Below are 26,569 nucleotides of genomic sequence, written 5' to 3' on the forward strand. Positions count from 1 at the left end.
AGTGAAAGGAACTCCTGGATTAAAAGAAAAAGTTAATAAACAAATGGATATATGTGAACTATATTATAATTTGTGAATTTTGTATTTAAGCATTTAATAAAAAGTGAATTATAGATAAACGGAATTTATATAGGTTATTCAAACATAACATAGAACAAATTGTGCGACAAAAACGGAAATATATAAAACGAACAACTGAATAATAGTTTCGCAATAATATTGCTTAAACTTGCAAACAATAAATCAAATTTGTCAGCAAATAGAAACTTGATGGGGAAAGCAACGTTTACTAACACTGGCGCGAAAAGAACCACTTTTGGATTTATTCGAGTTCGAGCGCAAACCACCCGAACCTGAGCATACGAACCAAGGAAACCAAACCATAGCCGCAACAGGTGAGACATTTGCAAAACTATTAAATAATGTATTATGTAATGTATTATCTAAATGCTATGTGTGTTGTTTTTGTGTGTGACTTGTATCGTAAGATTTACACTTCTAGAAAGTAAATAGAAATAAAAATAGTTGTTGTACTTGTAGTTGAAGATGTAGTTGTAGTTTAGTGCACACGAAGTTAAATAAAGCACGTAGTCTAATAAATAATGATAAGTATCATTATTCTATTTATTATTGTAACAATTCTTATTATTATAAGTAGTAGTAGTGGTTGTAGTAGTGGTAATCGTAGTGGTAGTTGCTGTAGTATTAGCATATAGTATTTGTAATGGTATAAGTACTAGTCGTATATATAGCCGTTGAATAATACTTAAAAAAGGAATAATAATAATAATAATAATAATAGTAATAATAATAATAATAATAATAATAATAATAAAATAATAATAATAATAATAATAATCTTAATAATCATCATAATCAAGACCATAATCAGAATAATAATAATAGTATCAGTAGTAGTAGTAGTAGAAGTAGTAGTAGTAGCAGTAGTAGTAGTATTAGTAGTAGTAGTAGTAGTAGTAGTAGTAGTAGTTGTTGTAGTAGTAGTAGTAGTAGTAGTAGTAGTAGTAGTAGTAGTAGTAGTAGTAGTAGTAGTAGTAGTAGTAGTAGTAGTAGTAGTAGTAGTAGAAGAAGAAGTAGTAGTAGTAGTAGTAGTAGTAGTAGTAGTAGTAGTAGTAGTAGTAGTAGTAGTAGTAGTAGTAGAAGTAGTAGTAGTAGTAGTAGTAGAAGAAGAAGAAGAAGAAGTAGTAGTAGCAGTAGTAGTAATAAGTGCCTTAAAACTAAATTGTTTCCACAATGTGTACTATTATTGTTAAATTGATCGAGAAGTGTTATAATTTGCAGCACAATTAACTTTAAATTCAAATTCAATCAAAATTGGAAACTGTGTATATGTGTTTGTAAAAAAAAATGAAGCCAGTGTAAGAGTTACCAGCAAAAACAAATATCGAAGTGCCGTTTAAAAACAAATAATTCCATTTTGAGTTTGACATTGCAGATTTCTATGAACTTTCCCTTGTCACTCGTCAGACATTGCTTATGATAGAGTCATATTTGTTTCACATGTATCGCGGGGTCTGATATGTAATAATTGTAAAAAAAACAACACCAGTACATGTATAACATGTATTTGTTTATATGAGCCTTGTTCTGAGAAAACTGGGCTTAATGCATGTGCGTAAAGTGTCATCCCAGATGAGCCTGTGCAGTCCACACAGGCTAATCAGGGACGACACTTTCCGCCTAAATTGGATTTTTGCTAAAAAGAGACTTCAGTTAAACGAAAAATGTCATACAAGCGGAAAGTGTCGTCCCTGATGAGCCTGTGTGGACTGCACAGGTTAATCTGAGACGATACTTTACGCACATGCATTATGCCCAGTTAGTCAGAACGCGACTCATATATCTTCATGAAAAAAGTCGTACAAAACGTAGACGCAAATTGTTTCATGACCACAGATTTTATTTTAGATTCATTTGTGATAAAACCTACTACGTAAGTTCTCATATTCCGAGAAAATCTATTAGAAGAGAGTTATTATTTTCCAATAATAGTATTTTTAAGTTGGTCAAGAAATGTGTTTAACACGAGCACCGTAATAGCACCTTAGAGAACTTTCAATCTGTATCGCTTACTTGAAATCCTATGCCAATATTTACAGTTACATTTCCATGTGATTCTGGTAAGTACAGAAATACAATTAATCCTTTTCTGCAGCACTAAGACCACGTTCACATAGGCTTACGCGTATATAATTAAAGTTCTACGTTTCTTAAACATAATCGGATAACTATCTATAAATAGATCACAAGTTGTTTCATTGAGGTTGTCTGTCCTCTACTCCTTTATTGATCGATTACGATGCTTCTCACAAAATTCGATATTGGCTCTTCGCTATGACGTATCTATTCCAACTTCTGTGCGAATGCCCAGTTTTAATTATCCGACGTTATAAATAGAGACATCTATGACGTCAAAGGGAGTTTCTCTAACGATCTGATTTTGCAGCAGATGCTATTTTAAGACGCAAACATCTTCAATGAATATTAGATAGCGTACGCGCGAGAATGGGATTATCGATGTCATTACGCTGCGCTAAGAGAGCAAATTGATTGTGAGGTTTTAAAGTGCAACGATCCCACCGCTGCGAAAAGCACGAACACAAAAATATCATTAAAATTATCGTTAGTAAAAAGAAAATGCATGAGAATACTAAAAAATGCATCTAAATAAAATTTGAAATTTTTGTAGTTATTGCATGGTTTGTTCCATGGGCGTCGTTCATAGAAAACTCTACCTCTTACATGTGCGTAAAGTTCCCACAGACTAATCAGGGACGACACTTTTCGCTGTTATGGAATTTTAAGTTCAAAGGATTTGTCCTATAAACGAAAAAACAGTTTTTAGATGCAGATGCATTAAGCCCCCTTTTCCGAGATCGAGATCCATTCGAGAGCGCAACTCTTTAGACATCAGAGCAGTGACAATAACTGTTATGGACATTTTTCAAAACAGAGTTACAGCTCGTATTGAGACGGCTTAAAATGCCGCAAGTTTCCCACACACTTTTTCCATCGGATCATTTTGGTTTGTTGAAACTTTTGGGGGAACAAAACTAAAACAATGACTATAATTAACTATGCTGTTTATATTGGCATGGTTCTTCGCGCTTGACAGTGTTTATACGCATACCAATTTTTCCATTAATAAACATCAACACAACATGTCCGCGCCGCGTTGCAAAATTAGCTTTCATTTGTTCTTCATTATTTAAAAACAATCAATTTCCTAGGTCAGCCAGTGATGAAAGGTTTGAAAACACTGCTCAGACCGAAGCTGTCTAAATTAATTGCTAATAAAAGCGATATTTTATTAGGTACACAAAACCCTGACAGAAAATGTGAGGAAATGTGCTCCATAATAGCGACGTTGGTGGCATAAAATGGAAGATGCTTTAGCTCTACTTGTTATAAGAAAATGCTTCTTGATTTATCATTTATACAGGAAATCAATTTTGTTATGGTTTACTCAGTGCATGTCAGTATTATTTCATAAAAGCAATTGGAAACAGTATGATTTGTATTAAAAATTAAAAAGTCTGCTGAGATTTTATTTCTGCATCAGATCGGATATTAATAAATAAAAGGATGTTTAAGCTAAATATATATGTAACACAAATACACGTGAAAGTGACAGGGTTGACTTGTGAGTGATGTAAGGGAAACAACTGTGAAATTTAAGAATGCTTAGTAATTGTAGAGGTCGCTCCCCTTTGATATTAAAGACCACTTGTGAATAAGCGAAAGCTTAACTGTCCGCTATAAGTCTAATTTAAATTTGTCCCTGTCTATGTAAATACTGTAGTTTTAGCTGAACAAATGAACAAAACACAACATAATATAACAGTATTTTTAATATATATTAGGTAAATAAGTCCAATAAAATTTATATATTTAAATTCTTTAAATCAGAGTTCTACGCAATTCGATCTTAAGTTCAAACAAATTTAACGCAAACGTGTGGTATTTTGAATTTTATCGTTCTATGAACGCTAATAGTTTTCCGTCCAAACAGTATACATACAGCCAAACACGAGTGATGAAATGAGTGTTATAGTTGATTTTGTTTTTCTTTCAATTCTTCCTATGGCATCGTGTGTCACAAAAACCAACGAATATAGCAACATTTGTCAACAACAAGCGCTGGTGCGGCCGCGGTAACACTCAAACTCACTCACAGGTGCGCGCGGGGACACCATTGATGGCGTGAGAGAGTTGCGAGCACTGTTGAGTGATGCACATTCATTCACACCACGTGTCCTCTTAAAGCTTTTAATAAGAACGAATACTGGAATTATATTCGAATGTCCGTTTTGCATTATTCGAATAAATTCGCATACACGAACGTCCGGAACAAAGTAATTGTTCCTAATTGACACAAATACCACTATAAATCGGATCTTATAAATTTCATTGAAAAAGGTTAATACTTAATTAAAACTTTTAAACTATTGAAATGAGGCTGCTGTATTGACGTCGTTAAGCAAGAACTAAGCGTACATCGTATACCTCAGTTTATTTCAGTGTTAACCCATTTATGTCTAGCGTCTAGAAAAAAGGCCTTGGCAAACAGCGTAGACCCAGATGAGACGCCGCATGATGCAGCGTCTCATCAGGGTCTGTGCTGTTTGCTTTAAGGAATTTTTAAAAGAAATATTATAAATATAGCAATAAATATACTAGACATCCCTAATTTTTTAAATAAATTGATCCAATTTAGAAGGATGGGAGAGTCCACTAGGCATAAATGGGTTATTTTTTATATGTGTGAAGTTCAATCGCCGCTGACAGCTGTTGTTATGGGTGTTGATGGCCTTCGAGCTGCGTTGAATACTCTATGTCAGACGATTTGCTTTCCCATCTCAAAATAACAGCCTAGTTTAGTTAACTTTATTGAGTAAACTAAAAACGTTTTACAACTGACTATTTAAAGCCGAAGGTGCACATTTTCGTACTTTAAAGTTAACTGTCAAGAACTAAGTCTACATTAATATAAAAGTTCGATGACACTTGACTTCGCACAGGATGACCAAGGGTTTAAATGTACGCCGAAAACGTTTAACTGCAAAGCCACCTGCAAACAGCGCTCATTTGGCTGGTTGTTCTTAACTAATTTTAAAACCTCGATTTCGGATTTCTGACCCATGTCACGGATAATGACAGTTCAGAGAATCGCGGGGAACAGCACTTGTCAAGCAACATATTGGATTGTAAAATAATCCCTCATACCTCGTTTGTAGAGGCACGCGCGGACCCTGACTGATTTCAGGGCTCAGCGCCTAATTACATACCGTAACCTCTTCCGTTGACACTGATTCCGAACAGCATTTACCATCCACACGCGCTTAGTCCTCTCGCTAAATCTCACGCGATGTGTGCGTGCGCGGGTATTAAATTGACCAATGGTCCGTGGCCTTATTCATTAACCGCGCGTAATGTCAACTGATATTTGATTGGCTGGCCTATAATAATACTAAAAACGCCGTTAAAGTTGATACTCTTGCGATCGTGAAACAGCAATATAATTGCTCTAACGACATCAGATGTGATATTTGGAGACAATCGTATCCTTAAATTATAAATGAGCATTCTCGGTTCATAAACCTCGACTATAGGCTTAAATTCACGGTTTTTGTAATATCGCTATACAGATTGTTTCAGGCAAAATTTTCGCGCACTTTCTTTACTTCAAACATGTCTATGTTTAACTGGTATTTAATCAAGGTTGCATTGGTAAGTAATAATTTATATTAAATCGTTATATACTTTCGTGTGAAATCAAACTCGTATTCAAGACGTTGAATATGTAGTAAATATTGTATGACCCAACGTTCTCCATTTAACCCTTTGCATGCTGGGAAATTTGTCGTCTGCTAAAATGTCCTCTGCTGAATTTCTAAAATTAGCATTTTCTTCGATTTTTTTCAAAGAATATTAACAGAATAGCAAACAGTTTGGATCCTGATGAGACGCCACGTTTTGTGGCGTCTCATCTGGATCCAAACTGTTTGCAAAGGCCTTCAAAATTCGGTTCCCGCACTGAAAGGGTTAATAAATCCGGTGGACGCGGGAAATAATGCACTTTAATTTACAGACTTTTAGTTCAAAGTTTTTTAAACATTAAATTATTTAAATAAGAGTAGAACAAACTTTCCCATCTTGTAATAAAATACATAACAGTAATAATATGCACTACATTAAAATTTCGAAACATATTCTTTCCGTTCTAACTATTTGTAACGGACGAGACAAACGACAACACGCATTACTTACAGGAGAAAAAATATAACAAGTTTAAACAAATTGCCCTTGATTATTTAACTCCTATTATGATTCCTTTCTTTGGAACTATTGGAAAGCGGCATAATAAGTATAAAAAGTACATACCGCACCAAGTAATCAGTGTAAAACACTATGTACGTTTTTTTCTGATGATTAAGTGTTCGACATCTTCCGAAAAGAAAACGCGCATGATTTATAATGTGTTAGTAGCAACCAAGAAAAGACAATACAAAAAAACAATGGCACACAACTAATACATTTTCTGTGCTGCATTTAGATTGAATACCGCGCAAATCGATGAAATGAACAAGTTGTATAGTGTAGTGTAACCGACATGCATTTGCCTTCCGACGGAAAGGTCAGACTGATATTTGTGTAGACCAAAGTCAATTGCCGTGATCTTTAGCTATGTCCTGAGACCTTTCCTGGTAGACATTTGATAGAAAGGAGCCCAAATGTCAGTGAATGCCATTGTTTTTACCATCCTCCTATATAACTAAGTCCGTCCATGAAAATTCTCTAAGTCTCGGCAATAGTCCCTTGTAAAAGCGTCCGTCTCATTTGTGTTATTCAATGCGGAATTAATGTGCTTTCCTTAGGTTTATATCACTGAAAAGTTTATTACAATATTTTATACGTAAACGTTTTTAAATAACTTGGGCATGGTAATATCATGATGTGTTTTTGTTTCTCGGTAAAGATGGGGACAAATGTGCTCAAAACTTTGAAAATCAGTATGCATCCATTTATTTTGGGACCATTAATAATGAACGCATGTAACAAGCGCTGGATGATTAAAAGCAATGTGTTAACATGAGAACTTAAATAACCGTATTTAAAATGGTTGCCAATGGTTCGAGTCACCTTTCCCGGATAAGTGTGGGAATAGGGATGATAAAAATGTAAGTACCTGGAGACAGTTTTATTTAAGATCGTAAATTCCGGTGTAATCTTTGAAGAAGTAGATACATTACAAATCATCCAGTTTTATCAAATGATTTCAGGCTATGCATTTCCTTCAAATCGTTCTCATGTCCTTTAATACACCAACATATTGATCGAAATATCTATATGTTGTAAGCCAACACAGCGTTTTAAATTTCATACGTCGTATTGTGTTTTATAATTCAGAGTAATTTAAGCTAAACAAATTAGAGATGGGAAAGAATTTTAATTCAAAGTTCTCCGATAAAATAAAAGATACATTTGTTACACTATTTGATCGAAAAAAGACATAATACATAAACAACACCTGATTAATATGTATATGCTTGATTGAAAATTAACAACCACTAAACTCTATAACTTTTTAATATCATGAAATATTATTCTAAATATTGTTCAGCTTTAATGCCGGAAACACCAAACACATATAGAGCTCGCCAAAATTCAACTGACAAAGACTTGAATACATGAATATATTTATAAAGCTAACGATGAGAGAGGTTGAAATCAATATGATCGTTCCTGCCTTATTATTCTATTACGGCCTTGTTAAACTCGTGCACAACGTTCATGAACTAACCCGAATTCAAACATGAAAGACAATCAAACGTACAATTTATGCTTTATATTAAGTTCACGAATGTCATGCCGATGTTGGCGAACTATGTACATGTACTGAACAGTTTTAGGCTAAACTACACCAATATTCGATGCAGCAGCCAAATCGTTATTTGTTGTTGCGTAACCCAATATTTTAATACTACGCCCAAAAGGTGTATGCTTATATGTCTTTTTTCATGTTGATATGGCACGTTTATCAGGCATACACAAACAGTTCAACTAGCTTACATGGGTTTATTCATTTCAACCTTAATAAGAAATAAGGAAGGATGTTGCAGGGTAATAACATAGTCACGAATATAATTACAAAATCTTAATGACACCAGTATTACTAACTGACAGACTATACAAAGAAGTCTTAAAACAACGTCATGACGTGGATTTTAGAGCATATAACTATTCAGTTATAAATATTTTTCAAATCTGTATTTGATTATTTTCGATGTTGTTTTTGATTATTTTAGGAATATTATATTAGAAAACAGTAAATATTAATATTAAATTTATTTAAATTAAATCAATTTATTTCCAAAATTAGGGATGTCGGGTATATTTATTTCTATATTTAGAATATTTCTTACAGAAATTCCGTTAAACAAACGGTGCGGACCCGGATGAGACGCCGCATTATGCGGCGTCTCATCTGGGTCTAAGCTGTTTGTCAAGGCCTTTTTTCTAGACTCTAGGCATAACTGGGTTAATTCTGAAATCGAAAATGTCTGTACAGTAGAATTCGCCAGCATGTATATCATGCATGTACGATGTGAATCTAAATTTAGTTTTAGTACAGATTCGTTCATTCGACACAAAGACACAATGTTGTTTCCTAAAAAACACGAGTAAACGTGTCGGCATCGGCTTTAACCAGCCAGTTAAGCCTGTGCGGACTGCACATGCATATATGGGACAACACTTTACGCACATGTATTAAGCCCAGTTTTCCCAGAACGCGGCTCACTAAATGGTTGAACACACGTTCTATACATGCTCTATATTTGCATTATGCAGACTGAAACAGAATGCCGTCAATTAGTCAATTGCTTTTGGAAACGATGACATTTAGATGGTCCACGGCGGGACCTCTCCCACAATGTTTGTAATGGCAGCAATTACAATAATATTGCCATATTAGGGTAGTTGCGATGAATTTGTATAAATGTCACACTAGATGACTAGCGTAGTTCCCATGGAATTAGTTTGGCGCTGCATTAACTTCGTCCCATTCTGAGTAAAATACAGTGTTTTTGTTGGTTGTATATACATGTAATAAATAGGACATTAGCACTGGTTTGTGTAGTGTATGTTAGAACATTTTTAAAAATTGCTGCTAACACAATCATTAAAACAACGACACATATTTAGGATGTTTAATTTAGCAAAATCTGACCTTCTTATATCACTACCTCGATCAACGGAAAATTTACATGCTTTAGAATAAAAATACTATAATTGTCTAATTGTCCTACGGGCGTCGTCCGGTTAGCACAAGCGTTAGTACACTCGCTTCTCCATTTGTGTTCACCATACCGGACTGGTTTTTTTCTGCGGGTACTCCGGTTTTCATTTCAAGTAAAAGACCACAACAAAACTAAATATCATTACGAAAAAAGCTAGAAATTGCAGCTATAGATCTAATTCAAAATTGATTTCAACTTTTGTTAGTCTATTAAGTACATTATGAACGAGTTCCGGGATTCACTCCCAGACCTATCATAATGCAGCATCAGACAAGAATTGACTTGATGCACGCCTACATGTTCTATTAAAATCCTTAAACAAATGATCTTCCCCGCTAAATGGTTCAGGTACGGGTTTACTTTATATTAAATATCAATTGAACCCATTATGGAAAGGAATTATCTATATTTTGTATGTATTACATTTTAGGTTGGCGAATACTATAACACGGTCAGTATTATAGTGATTTGTACATCATAATATGTTTTAGCCGTGCTCTGTGAAAAGGGGGTTAAATGCATGTGCGTAAAGAGTCGTCTCAGATTAGTCTGTGCAGTTCGCACAGGCTAATCATGGACGACACTTTCCGCTTTTATGACAGTTTTCGTTTCAGGAAAGTATCTTCTTAGAAAAAATCAAGTTTAGATGGAAAGTGTCGTCCCTGATTAGCCTGTGTGGACTGCACTGGCTAATCTGTGACTACACTTTACACACATTCATGAAACCCCCTTTTCACAGAGCGAGGCTCATGCGCACATTTGATGCACACTTCTGGCACAATTTATAACGAGTGGTATAAGGGGCTAGTACGGCATTCGGGGAAGGAAGAGGCAGACACCAACCATACTAACCGGTGCACGAGTTAAATGTCCCGTAAATATGAGTCGCGTTCTGAGAAAAATGGGCTTAATGCATGTGCGTTAAGTGTCGCCCCAGATTAGCCTGTGCAGTCCGCACAGGCTAATCATGGACGACATTTTCCGCTTTAATGGTAGTTTCGTTTAAAGGAAGTCCCTTTTTATCGAAAATCTAGTTTAAGCGGAAAGTGTCGTCCCTGATTAGCCTGTGCGGACTGCACAGGCTAATCTGGGACGACACTTTCGCACATGAATTATGCCCAGTTTTCTCAGAACACGACACATATGCTTTGTAAAACTCCATCGTTTGGTGTGTTGCTTGATTCTAAATGTAAAGTTAGAATAAAAACTACACTTATAATAAAACAGTATATTTGATTTGTATGGCAAAGTTGAATTTAATACAATGTATGTGCTCACTACAACACATGTCTGTATTGCATGCACAAAACTATACGGTATATTAGCACGTTTGATAGTTGTTCATGCTAGTAATTATAAATGCATATACATATATGTAGAAATTTTAGAGGAAAAGTAATAGTAGTAATTTTTATGGTTATGGTTATACTAATAGTAGATTAACAGTGTATATCACTGTTAATGCCATAAAACTTTATTGAATGCTTAGCTTTATATTTGTAAGTATAACTTTGTTACAAAGCAAATACGTGTTTTATACCTTTTATATTATTTAAGGACGTGAAATTGTTCTTGTGGTCATGTGTGGTAATAAAGCTGCGTAGTATATTCAATTGACCCATTTGTATCTCATTTCAAATAATATTCGTTGAATAAATAAAAAATAAATATATTGATATTTTATCTGCAGAAGTAAACAGATTTACAACCAATATTTATTTCATTTGTTGTCGGAAGCCAGGAATGGTGTATTGTAACCCACCCACTTGTCCTCAAATCACGCCTACGGCTACAAATAATAACGGGATAAACGCAACAGTTCTTTTGATTTTGGCCAATCGCATGTTTTGCGGGACCCTAATGAATATTCATGACTTATTATTCCGGTCGGATAACTTGCAGATAATTGAATGAAATCGGAAATATTATATTTCATGCGCTCTGCAAATTCCTAAATATTTGTGATAGTTCTGTTTTAAGTGAAGTTTGGAGGCTTCATTAAAAGGAAATTTGACATTTTAGTGTTAAAACGATATGTGAAGAAATATGGGGAAATATCACAAAACTATGTATTCATGTAGATTTTGGAAATATAACGCAGATAAGAAGAATTGTTGTCATAATTCGGAACTTGAAGACAATAAATTGTTCACCAAACTGGGTAGGAAATATTTGTATTTTGCATTTAAGAAAAAAAACAGAAACAAAAACTAACATGGTTTCTATAAATTGTGTAAATAGACGAATGATGCAATAAATCTGCACATCGAAATGCACATAATAATGGAATCATTAGTTGAAATTGTTGCGGCATATTTTTAAATATAATAATGTTTTATTTGAAGTGTAATGTATTCTTACTTTGCTTCATTTTTCAAGTGAGTTTTTAGTTAATTACACATTAATAAATAAAACAAATATCAACGAAAACGTATTAAACTATCTAAGCTATCGAAATTTCGAAAACATGTGGAAAAAAATATCATATTATATAATTATTTTCAACGGAAGTGATATGTTTAGAAACCATTCTAACAGAGTTGAGATTAAATTTTTTATATCCTGATCCACTATCGGAATATTTTAATTGAAACTGTTTTAAACCTGAAGAAATCCTAGTTTGAAAGTCGCCATGGCGTAATGGATATGGTGTCCGCTTAACGACTGGGAGTTCACGGGTTAGATCCTAACTGTAGGAGCACTTTTAAGATCTCCCCAAAAGACACCAAGCACTGGTTTTACCCAGGAAAGGGACTCGAGAGTTTTTCAATAAACATATTGCTTTCGATGCAATAGAGCTAAAAAAAATGTATGCTTAAGGTACATTGTAACTAAACCGAAAGTCCGTTTTTTTTTCTCCGCAAGTTCTTACTCCGATCTCCTGCTTTAGGAAGGTTTATGATTCCCAACCATTCAAAGATTTTTTTCACCTTCTGGAGCACTATCGCAAGATTTTATCGCAATTAAATTGGTAGTGTTTTAAACCGGATGTCCGTTTGCCGCAGGTCCTTCCTCCGAGCCCCTGCGCGATCCCGCAGCCACCCTGTCGATCAGACCCGAGGACAGCCCTGTGCCCACAACGACATCAAACAGGGTCCTCATCAGCACATGCGCAGACGAATCAATGTTGTTACTACAGCAACAGGTAGGTCACTTCACGTGGTTTTAATCTTTGCTTATAGCAATAGGTACAATCTCGTCACGTGGTGTAAATCTCCGAGTTTTTGGATAAAATTGTATGCTTACGCTTATTACTTTATTTATTTGTGATTTTCTTCTTGACAGTGTTTATTTCGTAAACATGTTCAATATTATGTTATATGCTATTTTATTATTTCTTCACATTATTTATTCATAAAGCATTGCTTTTTTTCAAATAAATGTATATTATTATATAATATATATATTATATTATATTATATTATATATATATATATATATATATTATATTATATTATAACACACTATAACATAATATAATATGATATAATATATTTATCCGATGCATTGTTTTATTTCCAAATTAAATGAGTTATATTATATTATATTATATTACGTTATTCTATGTTATGTTATTTAATGTTTAATATTGTAATGTTATGTTATTATTATATTATATTAGCATTATTAAGTATGATATTATAACATTTTAAAAAGATGGTCAAATACTTTATAATCATTTATTTATAATTGGATTTATTCATCTTGTTGAACCCTCTGTTTAACAATGGCTTTTTTGTTTGATTTCGTTGTATTTGAAATATATGTTTGTAGTATGTTTCCTAAAAAGAAATTAATTAATTTATTAATTACCAATTAATTAATTCATTCATGCATTCATTATTTAATTTATTTATTTGTTTATTTGTTTGTTTGTTTGTTTGTTTGTTTGTCTGTTTGTCTGTTTGTCTGTCTGTCTGTCTGTTTATTTTATTTTTTTATTATTTATTTATTTATTTATTTATTTATTTATTTATTTATTTATTTATTTATTTATTTATTTATTTATTTATTCATTTATTCATTTATTCATTTATTTATTTACATTGTGGCTTTTTTGTTTTTATTGTTTTGTTTATTACTGTTGAAAGGTTTTAAAAATCTAAATGTCAATTTAACCCAACGGAATAAACCATTAAGTACCTTATGAACGTTTTGGTCTTAAGTTATTAGTGTCAAGGCTCTAAACTGTACGAAATGCATCGCCTGCGTTTGGTTCAACATTTGGAACAAATTCGGTCCAAAGCGGGTGCTGGTTTTATGTTCTAATCGTCTTTCAATGTACACGTGTCGCAGAATTAACGGCGGTCACTTTAACCAAATTATAACGCTCGATTTACCCAGAATGGCGTAAATTTCGTGGATAAAATAAACGGCAATTATTGGAAATGGCGACTCGACTTGATGGCATAACTTAATTTCAGTCGTCGTGATTATGTTTCGGGGAAATTAAATTAATTCATGTCGCTCTTTACACGGTTATGATTATCTTTTGACACGTGATTAACGCCAGCACGTGACCCACCCACGTGACGCGTGTTGCTTCAAACAGACTACGACGTCTTTCGGCTAATGGCGGCCATGCTCGTCGGGGCAAAGGCTGATCGCAAATTTGACAGTTATCACATGAAAATAAAAGTCACCATATGGTACTGGAAATTCAGAAAATTAAAACTCGTGCCTGTTGTGTCTTCAGCAAATGTGTTACATCGTAAAAATAACTTTAGTGGGTGTGCTGAAAGCCATTATGACATGTTTTGCCACGGACCTATACAAACATTGTTTGTATAGGTCCCTGGTTTTGCGCATTATCATATTTATGTTGTCCATCGTAGCATATGCCAGCGATCTTATGGCGATAAATTATCGGGAAGATGTTTCATAATTTTTTAAGAAGACATATATACATGTACAACCATAGGTAAAAAAAGGAAATTAAAACATTAATTAAATAGCACTTTAATCTCACTGTTGCAACTCACTGGCACCGCTGTTCCACATAAGTAACAGACTACGCATATTTCTTTATATTATTCAGTTCTTAACGTTATATATTTGCATTTAGAAGAAAATAAAGCGATCAGGTGATTAGGTTCCACAAACAATCTTTATCATTATAACAAAAATCATTTTTGACGGCGACGTTCTTTGAACAGAAAAATGTTGTCGAACAATATGATAGTTCTTCTAACACACTGACGCATTCGTTTCGAATTGAAAATGACTAATAACCTATATGCCTGAGAAAATATCGGTTCAATAGGCTAAATCTGGATTACAAGAAAGTTTGACATTTAACGTACAGAGACTGTCTTACTTGCCCACGCTTCGTGGATCGATGGAATACAATGAAAAATGTTGAAGGCACCATGTGGCGTTGTATATAAGGTGGACATGCTTTTCTCCAAAAACAAATTGACACTGGAAGTTTTTAAGTTCCCATTTCACAAAACGTGGACTTTTGCTGGTGTGGAAAGTAAACATTCAATCGCAATGACAAACATTACACATAATTTAGGTAGGTGGGAATTAAAACTGTTGCCGTCCAATACATATAAACCATTTCGATGGATACTTAGTGATTGGCTGTATTAAAGTCGGTGATTTTTAACAAATTTTACCAACGATATAATGTTTTACTAATGTGTGTGTGAATAAGGCGGGACAGTACGGTAAAATTATGTAGCAGGACATGCATGCGTTGTTTATGCTGAATATGGTATTGATTTAATGCATAACTGAGGAATGAACATGCCGTATTAAATTGCGAGGAAACATGGCCGACGAGCCAATCCCGGTATTTTGATTTTGTTTGTATACTTTAACGCTTTGCATAACAAACAACATAGAGTTTTAGCAAATAATATGATTTAAAAAAAGAAGTGAGTCATCCGACTATTTCCGGCATTTGCCGAAAGGTCACGAAACGCGATTGAATGAGAAAAATGCTTTAACGTATGAACTAACTATTCGCACGCCATTGCTTACAATACATTGTGCGTGAAAATTTTACACGACGTTGATATATATGCAGAGAAACACTTCTATGTTAAATATGAACACCATAAAATGAACCATGTTTGACATTGAAATAAAAGAAAGCGAAAGCATCAACATATAGCTTCGTAACACATTCGTTTAAACAACAAAAGAATGGTTCGTATATATGGTGAAACCGGAGGGGACTTATGGTTTGCGCTCTGTGTGTCCGTGAGTCTGTGAGTCTGTGAGTCTGTCTGTCTGTCTGTCTGTCTGTCAGTCTGTCACACTTTTTTGGATCCTGCGATAACTTTTAAAGTTCTTAATATTTTTTCATGAAACTTGAAACATGGATAGATGGCAATATGGAGATTATGCATGTCATTTCATTTTGTTCACACGTCACGAATTCTGGTTGCTATGGCAACAAATATATTTTAAAAATGGTGGGGTTTCACCGGTAGGTGAAAATATTGCTTGGCAATTTCTTGTTTATTATAAAACTTATGTATACGTTCAAAATGTTTAAAGTATTTCAAGTAATTATTTTCTCTTACACTAACATTGCTAGCTTTATTATTGTATAAATATAGCAATATTGTATACACAACAAATTATGTTCTGTTTTGTTCTTTGCTGTTCTGTTCTGTTCTGATCATGTCATTTACGTTTGTAACAATTTTCATTAAAATGACGTTACATTTTCAAACAACATTTGGCAACCAACATATATTAATCTGGACGTCACACCCATGCTCATTGACGTCGCCTTCATTTTCAGCCCACATATTCCGGCGGTACCACAGTGTCGTGCGACGTCTACCCCCCGAACCCTCTTAGTCCGCCATCCATCACCGCAACGATTGCAGGCGCCGACGTCGGCGGCATCTTCACTGGAAGTAGCTTCAGCATGGCACTACAGGTAAAATCTCATCTCAATTAGGTCGCCGTAGCAAAGTGCATATGGTTTCGCCTAGCCACTGTGGCAACGTTCTTGCGATCACTCCCAAAGACACCGACTTCTTGTTCTATGCGGGAAAAAGACTCGAGAGCGTTTCAATACAACCGATGAAACCGAGCTGAAAATAAGTTTAAACTAAACATAGTTAAACGTTTATGTTTCCTGTCGCAATAAACAATATTGTGGGAATTAAAAAAAAACTTGACGATTCTGACAATAGGTTAAAATTATCTTTCAAAATAGCTATACAGTTGATGATATAAAAAGAAAACATTTAACAAAACAAAAAGAAGAATAAAAGCTCATTGTGGATAGAACATTGCGTTATTTCGACCTTGGTCAGACCCAGTTCTGACTATGATTGACTAACGTATTATTGTTTATTTTTCATTCAAGGACCTGCAGGTGGGAGGCTCTTTTGCCGACGAGGACGCATTCCGTTCATTCGCCGCCGACTTCTCCGCGCAGGACGTCTGCACCGGAAGTGGTTCCGTCTTCCAGGGCGGACACGGCTTTACGGAGCCTCTCAACTACGAAGGCACGTTCATGGTGGAGAAGGACGTCGGCAAAATCGCCGGCTTTTTCTCTGATTCGTCGGCGTACCTGCCGACGACGTCTCAGTCTTCGAGTTCTCAAAAATACATGGACACGTCGTCGTATGACCTGGGGTTCCGCAGCTTCACTTCCGGCAGCGACACCGCCTACTATTCCAGTCAGCCCTTCATTGAGCCTCAGCTACATCCCCATCATCATCATCACCACCACCACCAACAGCAGCAACAGCAGCAACAACAACAGCAGCAGCAACAACAGTCCGACAAACTTTTTCATCACAGGGAAGGAATGCCATCACCTCCATACACACAGACTTCAGACGATGTCCCCTCGACCGTCTACTCCCCACTCCCACACTCCATTCACCACATTCAGACCTATGGCGACCCGAGCATCGACAGCAAACTCGGCATCTATCTCCCATCCCACCACATCCCTCAGACGCACACCATCACCCGACCATCGATGTCCATGGACGACCAGCCGCCGATGATGAGGCGCGGCGCGGACGGTCGGCAGCAAGGGGGACGCTACTCAGGCTACGCTTCTTACAGTCAGGGATACTTCGGCCCGCCGGGATCTGAGAGGCAGGGTCTTCAGAGTATGGACACGAGCTATTCGGCGCTTATTGGGCGGCCCGGTCACATGTTCCAGCCCGAAATGCCTGGCGTGCACCACCCGCGAGCGTTCGGGCGGCGGCCGTCTCTCACCATCCCTATGCCGTCACACACACAAGAAGGGTAGGCGTCTTATAGAAAAGTCTTGCTTTTCATTCTTTAATAGGTCTAATTTATGTACATGTACTGTTAGTTATGGCACTTTCTTGCATTATAGTACTTTTTCTGCACATACTTTTGTCTCTTTAGGTAAAGAACTATTTAAGTAACTTAAACACTCTCTACCATTATAGTTCTTTAAATAAATACAAATCGCTCGTTTTCCAAAACTTGCGCAAAAAATTCCTTTTTTTAATACTTCAGCAAAATAGTCCGCTCTTTTTCAATACTTCCGCTAAAAAATAGTCCGCTCTTTTTTTAAACTTCCGCTCTCTCTTGCAGCATGGAGCAGCTCCACAAGTACACAATTCACTCGCCCAAGACCCCAACCACGCCAAGTTCCACTCGCTCTTCCCCTGGGAGGGAGGGGCTACAGAAGGAGAGTCTGCTGTGCGCCGTCTGCGGAGATAACGCCGCCTGTCAACACTACGGCGTGAGGACGTGCGAGGGATGCAAGGGATTCTTTAAGGTGCGTATAGACTACGAGTCTAAATTCGGAATTTGTGCTGTTTATTTGTTAATAAACATAAGCATTTAATTTGGTTGCACATATTTTAAAATAGCTATAACCCTCTTTGTTGAATTCCTAGCAATATGATTAAATATCGTTTCAGATAAAAAGTACAATACTGTTGAATTGTATATTGGACCCTCGCTCTGGAAAAATGGGGTTTAATCCGTGTGCTTAAATTGTCGGCCAAGATAAGCATGCGCATTCCGCACAGGCTAATCAAGGAAGACATTTTCCGCCTGTACTGGATTTTGCTAAGACGCTTTCTTTAAAAGACAATTACTGTACATTCTAATCACAAAAGCCACTTAATATAAAGCATTAAACCAACTGTTCAATGTTTAATTGTACAGAGAACGGTTCAGAAGGGAGCTAAATATGTTTGCCTAGCGGAGAAGAATTGTCCGGTAGATAAACGCAGACGAAATAGATGCCAGTTTTGCCGATTTCAAAAGTGTTTGGCTGTAGGAATGGTTAAAGAAGGTAATAGAAATTTATATTCAAATTATTGTTTGCAAACAATTATTGTTTATGAGCATGCTTATAAAAGTAAAAAATAATAAATATTATATAGTATTTTAAACTCATATCGACTATTTTTACAACGTTTATCATTTCACTGTGTTTATTATTATTATCATTCATTGTCTAGGCAATATTAAATCACATGTACACGATATTTATTTCAGTCGTCCGAACGGACAGTCTCAAGGGACGCCGTGGCCGCCTTCCCTCCAAGCCTAAGAGCCCCCAGGAGGCGCCTCCATCGCCGCCTGTAAGCCTCATCACCGCCCTGGTGCGCGCGCACGTGGACACGTGTCCGGATATCCCCTCACATGACTACAGCAAGGTACGTCTAGAATTGAGATGGTGTTTTAGAATATTTTGTATATGTGTTTGACCTTTGATAACATTGTATTAAGTCATATGTTCATACGATTTCAAAAGTTGTCTGCGTTTAAATCTTGGGTGTCTGTCTATCTTGGTTTGTATCATGAGTACCACACCAACATGTCTTTCCAAACGTTGGTAGTACTAAACACATAGGAGCTTTCCATAAATATCGGTATTGTTACTTCGATATGTCGCAAAATAATGTTACGCTGTCCCGACGAAATTTTGCCTCAAACCTACCGAACAAATGTGAACAATTTAAATGACTTTTAACAGAGAAGTTGCCAAAAGAAACTCATTAGGTCTAACAGTTTGAATCATCATACTAGCTGTTCGATGTGTTTAATATTAGCCTTAATATGGGAAAAGGGATAACATGCATATAGTGTCGTCCCAGATTAGCCGGAGCAGTTTACACAGGCTAATCAGGAACTACGCTCACCGCTTGAACGTGATTACGCTCAAAATAAACCCGAAAAATACCATAACAACGGAAAATGCCGTCTCTTATTGGGCTGTTCGGACTGCACGGGTTTATCTGGGACGACACTTAACGCCCATACAATTAGCCCCATTTCGTTTTACGTTAACAGTTTAAAGTGCCTACCGCGGAGGATAGCCCCACGAATGAATCCGAAAGGATCCGAGTATTCTACGATCTCTTACTGCAATCGATCGACGTTCTCAAGACCTGGGCCGACAAGATTCCGGGTTTCTCCGAGCTTTGCCGAGAAGATCAGGACCTTTTATTCCACACAGCCACCATGGAATTGTTTATTCTCCGATTGGCGTACAGGTCAGTGACGTCCTAAGCTGTTCAGTCACGTTGTTACATACTATAAAAATATTATTCGTTGGAAATTTGATTTCATGGGTTGACTGTTCACGAATTTAACACAGACATATCTGAAATTGATCGACGCAGATGCCTCCTTTTTTTCAAAAACAAAAAACAAAATGAATTTTATGAATTTACGTATCCGCTAATGCCGACAAATGTATGTGGGCCACGCTCTGTGAAAAGTCAATCAGGGACGACACTTTCCGCTTTTATGATATTTTTCGTTTCAGAAAGACTCTTCTTACCAAAAATCAAGTTTAGGCGGAAAGTGTTGTCCCTGATTTGCCTGTGCGGACTGCACAGGATAATATAGGACAAAGATTTTCGCACATGCATTAAACCCCCTTTTCACAGAGCACGGGCCAAATGATTTTACAGTAATAATCCAAAAGTGCAGACATTTATTTAAATCGATTCTCTAACGAAAATGTTTGATCACACCTCACCTTGATCGAATGAAATGCTCACATTTATTTGCACTCATTGTTATTGTCGCCGTCCGCAGGATTCATTGCAACGACGACAACATCGTGTTTGACAACGGTGTAGTATTACACAGACAGCAATGCTACGAAATGTTTGGCGACTGGATCGATTCAATCGTGGAGTTTGGAGTTTCCCTGCATCGAATGAACATCGACATCTCATCTCTTGCCTGCATGGCGGCACTCGCTATGATCACTCGTAAGTGTGGGAACTTGTTCCGTTGAATTTGATCCTCGTTCTGGGAAAAGGGGCTTAATGTATGTGTTTAAACTGTCGTCCCAGATTAGCCTGTGTAGTTTTGATTTTCGCGAATAAGGGACTTCTGTAAACGAAAAATCCATATAAGCGTAAAATGTCGTCCCTTATTAGCCTGTGAAGATTGGGACGACCCACTACGCACATGCATTAAGATCTGTTTTCCCAGAGCAAAAACTCATTGTATGTTTTTGTAAATGTGCAATTCGTATATGGCTTTACTTTCCTGTTTTGGTGCCTTTTTATGTTTTCCAGTTCGATATATTCGATATAAGTTTAAAGTTTATACTGTATAACAGTTGATGATTGTGTGCTAATAAACACTTATGCGTTACGGATCAAAGTGTATAATGCTTTTGGAGGTATTAAATTAAGGCAGCGTATTAAGATGAATATGACGGTTACCTCGGTAATGATGCAATCTCGCGTTTTTCAGTACGTCACGGGCTCAGAGACGTGAAGAAAATGGAAGAGCTCCAAATGAAAGTCATCGAGAGCCTACGCGACCACTGCACGTACAACTCGGAAGCGCAAAAGAAAGCAAACTTCTTTTCTCTAATACTCGGGAAAATCGCTGACCTTAGGTAGGCAGAACGCACTGAGAGATTTCAGCTATAAGTAGCATATATACTAAAAAAATCAACTCATATTTCGTACAATATTTCGAAAAAAATTAATTTACGGATAAAAAATCAATTTTCCTTATAGCAATAGCCAACATTTCAACGCTATATGTGGTCTGGTAACATAGTTTTAACAAGATACAAACATCTCGTTTTTTATTTTGTGTGGAGCACTTTATTCCATTTTAATTTCCCGCACGCTATCTATTCATACGACATACGAACACTGACTTGGTACATGCACATGTGTTAAAAATATTGTCAATATGTGTGTTGACTGTAAACAAATTTGAATGCTCGAATTTTTTTATTGAAATTGATTTCACAATTGATGCAATTTGTGTCTGAATTACACAGTCTGTTACCTCAACTGTCCCGTCCGTATTGAGTATTGAGCAACTAGTTCTAAATGTAAAACCATAATTTGCTTAAAATGTTGATGGGTCAATTTAAAATCTCAGCTCAGGTCTTCAGTACAACTATTGAAATTAACGATAGTAATTTATTTTCTTCAGGGTGTTGAGTCGTCAGGGATTGGCTCGTCTGACGTTCTTCAAACTGGAAGGACTCTTCCCCACGCCTCCCGTCATAGAGAACATATTCCATTCCAGTCAGCTTCCTTTTTGACCCGCCTTTCCGGCGAATCCCATCACAGATTGTATCAGGATTATATATATATATATATATATATTCTCATCGTGCCGTATCGTTGCCAGGTTCTACAAAGTTCTCGTCTCGCATTCCCTACATACATTTGTGTACATTCCCCATCCCCATCAAGTGTTGTGACGTCATTTCCTCAAGAAGACTTCTGAACATATCCATCGTTTTATTTACATTCGGTCGGTGTTACCCAGCGACGTCTAAATGATGATTTGCAGGTTCTATTTTAACATTTTATTTTATTTGGTTACGTCATCGTGTGTTCTCGCGTTCACTGGTTACGTCATCGTGTGTTCTAGGGGAGAAAAAATAACCAAGCGTGGTGAAGCAGATAAATGTTGACATGATTTTTTTATTGTGCGATTTGAAATCAGAAATGGACACGTCGTTTCATCTATTAACTCAAAGACAAGTGCTCGCTTTGTTTTGTTTCAAACTGTTTTGGTGTGATTTTTTAATGTATAGGTCCGACGTGACGAAAGTAGTACTTTAACTTGTGCGCATGTTCACTTTATTCCGCCTCTAGTCAGACTGTATACCCGGTGCGAAGTGACGCTTTTGGTTGTCTTTTTCATTTTCCGTTTTTGTTGACGGTATTTTAATGACGCTAACAAGCGTCGTGTTTTTGTTTTCGTTTTTATAGACAGTATTGTTGTTATTTATTTTCTAGTCAAAAGCGTCGAGTGCTATCGCAGAGTAAGTTGTCGTAAAATTGAGATTTTTCCTATGTATTCATATATGTAAAATATATTATGGTATTTATTATTTTATTGCTGAGCTTTCTTTATATTTTGTGCTACGTGCATTGACAATTTGTTTTCATGTAGCTTCTAAACGCTTCAAATTTGCGCCCTATCTTTCATCACTTAACTTACTGCGCCCTTCCTTTAATCACTTAACTTAATGCGACCTTCCTTTAATCACTTAACTTAATGCGCCCTTTAATCCTTTAATCACTTTTAATCAATACTTAGCGACTAGACTGTCGTATGTTTTTAAAGTGTTTTACAAGCAGACAAGTGTTATGTACCGTAACGCGTCATAATTATACGATACATATTATTCTCGATGAAGTTAATACATAAAACAAACAGACATAGCTATGGGACTTTGGGTTTACCTTCCTGTTATTAATCAGATTTATTTTCATAATTCGCAAATGATAAATATGTCGAAAACAAATAAAAGTGTAATTTATGGGCATCTGATGTTCAGCGTTCCATAATAAATCAGATTTATATTAATTTAACATTCCTAGAGTGTTGATATTATTATATATTATATATCACGTAAACATATGTTTACTTGTTCCGCATTGTGCTATTTAAAATCTGTTATATCTGGCTTTATTGTGTCCTAATAATTTATTTGCAAAAATCATCGTCTCATGTTTTATTTATTTTTGTTAGTCATGTTTTTATTACTAAAAATAGTGCTTCTTTTTGATATTGTGCACGTGATTTACTCAGAAATCGAATATTATCATAATACATTTTGTCATTTGTTTCATTACCTTTCATCTGATATTATAGTGATTTTTTGCTGAAAATTTATTTTTTAGACATATTTTTTAATTTTACCATTTTCATTTGATAGAACACAACGAAAATATTGAGACTAAAGAAAGGCATTTTTTAAGGTCATGTTGATAAATGAATATTACAGTTATTTAAATAATCAAATAAATATACTGCATTAAATCTTTGAAAAAACGGTTTAAACTAAAATATAGCAACTTAATTCGAGAAATATGATTCCGCTGTTATCTTTTGAGCTGGTTACATGTTCCCGTATTAATCACAGCCATTTAATTTGTGATTTAAATTTCAAAGTTTATAAACTGCGTCGAAGAGTTCAAGAAATACTTCGTTTCAAAAGTTGCTACTTTTCTATAAGCATATTCCACTTTTGGCAACGTTTCATAGAACATTCGTTGTCAGTTTTTATCTGTCTATTTTTCGATTTCATTCAAGCTAAATGTATTTTGTAGCATTACTAACTGAGACAACATTTAAACGAGATTTAAATTTTCGCTTCCAGTGGAGTTTTTTTTTAAACTGCGAATGTAATATTATATACTTATTATTCATTAATATAACGGATTTGGTTAAACTTGTTGCTTTAAATACACATACATTTATATGTTTTCGGACTCTTCAAAACACTATAATATCACTCACATTTTTCCCTCCATGTTTATTGCATACAACTGACGACGCGTATATTTAGCCTAAGTCGTTCGCTTTATTTTATAACCAAGGATTTATAGGGACCGGCGGCAAACACTGTGCTTGGTTGACATTGTAGATTGAACACGGACACTTTGCGTCTTACTAAATTATTTGAAAATAACAATATATTATACATAATTAATAAATAATGTACATGCTTAATATACAATAATTTTATACAAGGCTAGATAAACTTAAAAAAGGCTTTCTCTTTACTTCGAAGTTATTACATTTATCGAGAGCCTTTCTGGATTGACGTCCACACAAAAATCTCGAGATACTGTCGGTGAAGTCGCTGCAAGTCCCACCAAGCATGAATGTAGTTGTCGCTGTCACTTATGTAGCCAAAGAAGCACTAAAACCGAAAATACGTGTAAGTCGCACTGTGGAAATACCCGGTATAATGCATGTGATTTTGGTCAAGCGTCGTCCCAGATTAGCCAGTGCAGTCCGCACTGTCTTATTAGGGATGACACTTTCCGCTGTTATGTAATGTTTCGTTCTAATAAAATCTCTTCTTCGCGAAAATCCCGTCTAGGCAGAACGTGTCGTCGGACGACATTTTACGCACATGCATTAAGCCCGGTTTTCCCAGAGCGAGGCTCAAATGTTTACGGATTTCATCTTGAGTCAGCCATTTTTGTTATCTTTATGCACTCTTGGACATTTTAAGCGGTGATATTTTCTCATTTCTTCGTTTTGAAAATCTTCTGGTAAACGATAATTAGTTCTTGCAGTCATGTACAAATATTTATTGCAATAATTAATTTTAATGTTTACACCGGATGTATTTTTAATATATTTGATATGCGAACATCTTGTAGCGTTGATAGATGTGGATATGATTATTTTAAATTTAAAATTAGAATTATTTTAATTAATTTAATGCTTACATCAATTTACGATGATTGCAATGATATGTTCATCATTTTAAGTATAAATGGTGAATTACATCCGTACCTTAATCATTTCAGTTTCTTGATAAATTGCATTCAGTTACGTGTCAATCAAATGTGTAAAATTTTGTAAGACATTGTCATTTTTGTTGAAGGGGAGATTACATATTCATCGACATAACGCTGTCACAGAATTGATATTTATTTTTATCAGACCATTGTTGTTTTTTTTCACAATTTATTATTTTGTCCTAACCATGTGCATAGTGTAAAGTTCAAACGTTGAATAAAAATAGACTTATAGTTTTTGTGTTCAGTGTCATGTCTCTTGAATGTACAAAACACCAAATAGGTACGAGGATGAAATATTTCTGAAAGTATACAACCCTGGCTCTAGGAAAACTGGGTTTAATTCATATTCGTAAAGTGCAAACACAGATTAGCCTGTGCAGTCCGCACAGACTATAAAGAGACGAAACTTTCCGCTTTTATCAAATTTAGAAGATATATTATAAATAAAATTCCAGTGTTGACCCAAGTGTCGCGCTTGGGTGCACCGGGGGCTACAAGACCCGATCACACGCACCTCATCCCTTTGCGTAGTCGATATTAGTTCAAAGATTAGACCTCCTGACCATGCTGACATTGATTCAGAGATACTTACCTATTTATTATAGCGCGATTACATAGAAAGCCTAAGGCTTATTTGAAACGCTCCCGAGTCCGTTTCCTGGGCCTAGAACCAGCACTTGGTGTCTTTGGGGGAGATCTAAAGAGCGTTGCCTCAGCGGGGATCGAACCCGTGACATCACAGTCGCTAGGTGGACACCATATCCTCTACGCCAGAGCTACTTGAATGTTTGATATTTTTATGAATACATGCTTGGAACTGTCTTCCAAACTTTGTGCAAAATGTTTACTCCCCCCCCCCTTATAGTGGTTGGAAGACATATGTAAGAGTTTCTGTGTGCTGGTCAGTTGGGTAGTCGTTACGTATGTGTTATGCATGATGCGATTAAAAATCAATGTGCACAACTGCTCGTCATATCAAGAAGTGAAATAGAAATACCGCGCGATTATAGATCAATTTCATAAGTCAACACATAAACTCTGTGGTCACTCCTCTAGTGGATATTGTTATGAAAGGACATTGCGTGTCCCGGCTTAAATAATACGTATTGGATATGCTAGGATCTTTAGTTTAAACTTTAAACCTATTTACTTTAGCTCGATTGCATAGAAAGCCTAAGGCTTATTTGAAACGCTCTCGGGTCCGCGGGTCCGTACGATAGGATCTTTAACTAAATGGGCACACGTGTTCATTTTTTGGCGTAAAGGTCAATGCTACATCAGATGCTTAAAGATTGTTCATATTCCTTTAGATGGATATAGCGAATATACATATTGTAATTATAATTATCATTATTATGAGTATTATCATCAATATTATTATTATATTTATTATTTTATCTTTATTACATTATTATAATTAGTATTGTTATACTACTATTACTACTACTACTACTACTACTGTTACTACTACTTCTACTACTACTACTACTACTACTACTACTA

At 35.7% G+C, this 26,569-nt stretch overlaps 1 protein-coding gene across 3 annotated transcripts; it reads left to right on the forward strand.

Moving 5' to 3' along the window:
• Positions 1–25,297, forward strand: LOC127848334 (nuclear receptor subfamily 4 group A member 2-like). 3 transcript variants are annotated; one of them, XM_052380726.1, is made up of 12 exons: positions 6,837–7,202; positions 9,754–9,774; positions 12,329–12,468; positions 16,084–16,224; positions 16,660–17,558; positions 17,877–18,063; positions 18,459–18,588; positions 18,795–18,955; positions 19,593–19,795; positions 20,346–20,524; positions 21,018–21,165; positions 21,720–25,297. In XM_052380726.1, exons 3-12 carry the CDS (start codon positions 12,448–12,450, stop codon positions 21,829–21,831), a joined length of 2,181 nt encoding a protein of 726 aa, XP_052236686.1. In that variant the 5' UTR covers positions 6,837–7,202; positions 9,754–9,774; positions 12,329–12,447; the 3' UTR covers positions 21,832–25,297. The 3 variants fall into 3 exon arrangements, with proteins under 3 accessions (XP_052236685.1, XP_052236686.1, XP_052236684.1); XM_052380725.1 differs by lacking the exons at positions 6,837–7,202; positions 9,754–9,774 and adding an exon at positions 1–395; XM_052380724.1 differs by lacking the exon at positions 9,754–9,774.
• The last annotated feature ends 1,272 nt before the right edge of the window (positions 25,298–26,569 follow it).

Source organism: Dreissena polymorpha, chromosome 10 (genome assembly GCF_020536995.1).
Source record: "Dreissena polymorpha isolate Duluth1 chromosome 10, UMN_Dpol_1.0, whole genome shotgun sequence".
Classification (NCBI taxonomy): domain Eukaryota; kingdom Metazoa; phylum Mollusca; class Bivalvia; order Myida; family Dreissenidae; genus Dreissena; species Dreissena polymorpha.